Source organism: Triticum urartu, chromosome 6, assembly GCF_003073215.2.
Source record: "Triticum urartu cultivar G1812 chromosome 6, Tu2.1, whole genome shotgun sequence".
In the NCBI taxonomy this organism is placed as follows: Eukaryota; Viridiplantae; Streptophyta; class Magnoliopsida; order Poales; family Poaceae; genus Triticum; species Triticum urartu.
In genome coordinates this window covers 42,220,475-42,225,055 of record NC_053027.1, presented here as the reverse complement: position 1 = coordinate 42,225,055, position 4,581 = coordinate 42,220,475, and the positions used below count along the sequence as shown (strand labels likewise).

Below are 4,581 nucleotides of genomic sequence, written 5' to 3'. Positions count from 1 at the left end.
GGTAAAATGGAAAATAAGGTGAATGATATAGCATGTTCCAACACAGGCAAGGCAGCGTAGCCAGCAGAGATAGAGAATCAGAAACAGAAGTCCAGCACATATGAACCAATCATACAAACTAATCAAACGACTACCTTATGTATATGCCAAACTGATCAATCCAATGGTGCCAGCAGTATGTATCTTTGCCAACACAAGAAAGAATGTCCATCCATCCAGTGGCACCAGCAGAGTATGCGCCAACAGAAGAAAGAAACTGCTTCATTAGTTCATTCATTCATAGGTAGGCAGCAGCCCAACTCAACATTATTAACCTAGCAAAATCTGTTGCATGGGAGATCTATTAGTATATACCAGCCAACAATTAGCAACAAGTTCAATGTGATCACACAAGATTCACTGTATACCAGCCAACAGAAGAAGAATGCACAAGTGTATATGCTATGCCTACCCCAACTTCGTCGGTGCGTCTACTCTACCACTAAACTCAGCAACACCCTCCTCCATAGGCAGCAGCCCAACTCAACTTTGATCCAGCGGAATCTATTCACTTGAACTCTCATCGCCAGGATGTTCTCTCTGGGAAGTCTGTTGGCTTGAACCCTCATCAGTAGCATGTTCTATCTGGGAAGCCTGATGACTTGAACTCTCAGCTGGAGGAACACGCGGGTAGATGATTTCGTAATGGTTTGCCGAGTACAGCAGGGTCACTCTCGGACGGGGAACTCCGGGGACAGTGTAGATATCTGGATCATATCCTCCTCGGACTCGCTCCACTCTGAGGGGTATCTCAAGCGCTCTGGCCAAGGCCACCATCATGACATGATCCGTGAACCGACGAGCTGGAGTGACGCGCTGAAAGCACCACTGTTCGTACAACAACAACAGGAGGTTAGGTAAGTTGAGTGTCATGTATCCAGGAATGGATGCATTGGAAATCAGCATGAGGTAATGTACGGGAGGATATGCATCACTCACATCTTGAAGATTGTAATTTCCACTGAGCCCTGGTATAAGCGGTTCATACACCTCGTCGTGCCAGCATATCTCGACAGCTACTACTAATCTGAGGAAAATAAAAACTATCCAAGAAAATGAGTCAGAAACATGAATTGCATGAGAACAAAAGGAAATATGACTTCAAGGGTGTTTTTCTCACTGTCTTGCGTCGTATCGTACTCGCTGAAGAACTCGAGAAGTTCCTCTTTACGGTAGCTAAAAATGGCACATATTATGTCAGTGAGATGGAATGCATTCGGCCACAATACTAATGATGGAATTGCAGAAAACCAAGCGAGTCAAAAACCTGCTAGTTGATTCCATGCCCTTCCACCTGCCATGACTCTTCCATCTCATTACTTTCTCGATCAGATTCTTAAATGCCTGAAAGAACCAGCGACGCAATAATTCACAGTTGATAATCACATATCATAGGTTACAATGATACATACAGATACTGATCAAATGATCAATAGCAAGATATAAAAGAACACAGCTAAGACAACTCGCCTGAGAAGCTTCAGTCATTAAGCATATACTATAGCATAGTAACAGAACAGTGTGATGCCTATACAATAACAATCAGTAGGTGCGCACTGTTACAGTGCTCAAACAAGCATAAAATTATGTTATTTCCTCATTATATTGCCGGTGTTCCTTTGCAAGTAAATTTTCTTAAGCCCGTTGGTACCATCGGGCTGTTAACTTTACAATAAACTTCAATTCAGTTATTGCCAACAGTGTGTAAAACTGTGACGGCATCCAACTACTGCAAAGCAATTGTGCATCTCCTGCAAGTGACAAAGATAGTGAGATGCCAGATGCAGAGATGCTGCTTGAAGTGTACAGTAACCTGAATAGAATCATTATCCCTTGCAAGCATGTTTATCCAAGAAATAACAGTTATGGACAAGGCGAGAACTTACTCTGCTGCTCCTGGAAAACTCAGACTCGTTCCATCGAAACTCAGACTCGTTCCATCGAAGAGCTGCAAAGTGCAGATTCGCCATATCAACAGCCTGAAGGAGACGGTGTTCCTCATGTGTGTCCTGCCTATCAATAACTTGCTCCTGTTGTACATTCGCGAAAACAGAGAAAGTTAAATAACTAAACCTACATCCTATGATAAGGAAAAGAGGGGAAACTTACAAGGTACGAAAATATGAAACTCCTGTAGAAACACTCCCCATCTCCAATCACCGATCTACATTCCGAATAGGCATCAAGATGGTTCGCCTCATCAGAAGCAAGCTTATGATGCCTTCTGACTTCAGTGATGGGATGTGTCTGCAACGAACACACAAATATGAGAATTCAAATTACGCTGAGTTGAACATGGAAACAACATATCTAAAAATGTGATGGAAATTTTGTTTTCATTCAAATATTCAGGTTTCCATGTTCTCTGGAAATGTTTGAAACCACTAGTATATAATCCCATCATTGATACTGATCGGTTGTTGTTCGGTAACAAAACAAGAAGATATCTATTAACACATGATAAACTCAACAACAGTAAAAGTACGATTCAGGTCCCATCAGACTATCACAACCAAGAGTGAACATACAATTTAGTATTTATAAAAGAGAACATAATCTTTCTGAACAGTTGATTGTACATGAACCACTCATCACAGTATCTTGTGATATAGGGCTTTGATCCTGATTTTTTGCACTTCCATTTTGAACATTACATTAGACAAAATGGAGACAAACCTGGTGCTTCACATGTTCCGAACATATTTCCCTTCCTTTTCTACGAATCTATTTGACAGGAAATGAAGAAAACAAAGTTAAAGACCATACATCCTGCCAGTCTTACAATTAAACAGAATCAACAAGAAGATCGGGTATTTCGAAACAAGAAAAAAAAACAATGATACATAGCAAGACCACAAAACGTGTGTCCAAAGCTTCTTTATTTTTTGCAACTATTTACATGAAATTATTCTGAGGCTTCTGAATCAGTTCCAGGCACCAATCGCCCAAATGGCGAAACTTCTCGACTAAATCCTAAAGTGGTTGCCGATTTTGCATGTAAATGGCAACTGATTTACAGGAATTATTATATTCATTTACGCAGTCTTGAACTAATGTCTAGATTAAAGTTTCTGATAACAGCATCCGTTTACAAAGGAAGCTCATACATTCGACTTCAGGCTCTGTTACCAAAATATTGTAGTAATCAGGACATGACCTCATGATTTCCCCGCATTTTACAGATAACAGTTTCAACAAGATCATAGCCGTTTGCTTCAGAATAAGATGACAGATTGTGGAAAGACCCACGAGCGACAAGGACCTGTGTACTGCTGCCAACATATGCCCAAGATTCCCCCTATATTCTAAGGATGCCACATGACGCTCTAACCAAGATTCAGATAATGTACGTCAAGTTAAGTAATCCCAAGCAAACCTTCAGGTTAACTTCCCCTATAACGCTATTCATCTACACTGGAAACTGATACATTTTGGCATCAAGATTTATTGCCAAAATATGACAGTCAGCAACCACTGCCAAGACATGATCCCCACATTTTTCACTTGCAGCAAAAGTGCAAAACATGCTATCATACCAAATAGAAGAATCAATTAGCACTGAACAAGAACAAGAAAATTAAGTAGCAAGCCTGGGAACCTAAATCTTGAGCAGTTTCGAATAATCACAACAAGATCCTCGCCTGTCTCTAAATCTCATAACGCGCCGGCCGCAAGAGGAACTCGTGTAACAATCAGAAAATACCTAATCCTCAAACTGTCCCCAAGATTCCATTTCTACTACTCTAAACTAAATCATCCCCAAGATTTCAGCAGGCTTAGAGATCACAGTTCCAATTCCACATCCCGAACAGAAAGATCGGCACACGGAAGCTAAGAAGTGCCAGATTCATGCCATGCCTGTTCCTTCCGCTCGAGCGCCTCCTCCGCGCGCCACGACCTGAACATCGCAGGAGAATCCAATGAAGCGCCACGAGCACGTCGCAGCATCGCAATGGTCACCACCTGCCGTGTCCACAGCGCGTTCGCCACGTCGGCGGCCGCCTGCTCGATCGCCAGCCGCTGGTCGAACGCCAGCCCGGAGCCGGACGGCCCCGCCGCCGCCGCGTCGGGGTCCTCCCTCGCCGGCGACACCACGGGGTCGTCGCTCCACGTCAGCCACGGTCCGAAGGAGTCGTAGTCGAGAGAGGGGGCGGAGGAGCCTCCGGCCTGGTCGAGGGGCGTCGCGGCGGGAGGTGGCGGCGCGGCGGCGCTCGGGGCCCCATCCCCATTGGAGGAGGCGCTGGAGCTGGAGTTGGAGCCCCCATGGGCCGGTTCTTGGTGGTGGTCGTCCTCGGCCGGTTCTGCTGCTCCTGGACCGGAACCGGACGGTTCCATCGCGTCGCGGCGGGAGAAACTCGGAAGACTCGCGTGGCAATTCCGCGGACTCGCGAGGGTGTGGAGAGGAAACGTGTGGAGGGTGCGGGATGGAAAAAGGGGGGAGGAGGACTATTTATTTGCAAACTGTGAGGGCGGTTTGGTCCCTGTTTTGCAAAAAAAAAAAAAAAAAAAACTCCACGGTAAACCACATTAGTACAGGAAAGG

The 4,581-nt window shown here is 44.6% G+C and overlaps 1 protein-coding gene across 1 annotated transcript; it reads right to left on the bottom strand.

The window, feature by feature from the left end:
- Positions 1-299: 299 nt before the first annotated feature.
- LOC125516516 lies at positions 300-4,374 on the bottom strand. Its single transcript, XM_048681937.1, has 8 exons — positions 3,898-4,374; positions 2,716-2,763; positions 2,149-2,286; positions 1,926-2,069; positions 1,307-1,383; positions 1,160-1,215; positions 979-1,082; positions 300-867 (listed from the first exon to the last, which is right to left on the bottom strand). The coding sequence occupies exons 1-8, from the start codon at positions 4,372-4,374 to the stop codon at positions 544-546; spliced, it is 1,368 nt and encodes a 455-aa protein (XP_048537894.1). The 3' UTR covers positions 300-543.
- Between the last annotated feature and the right edge of the window lie 207 nt (positions 4,375-4,581).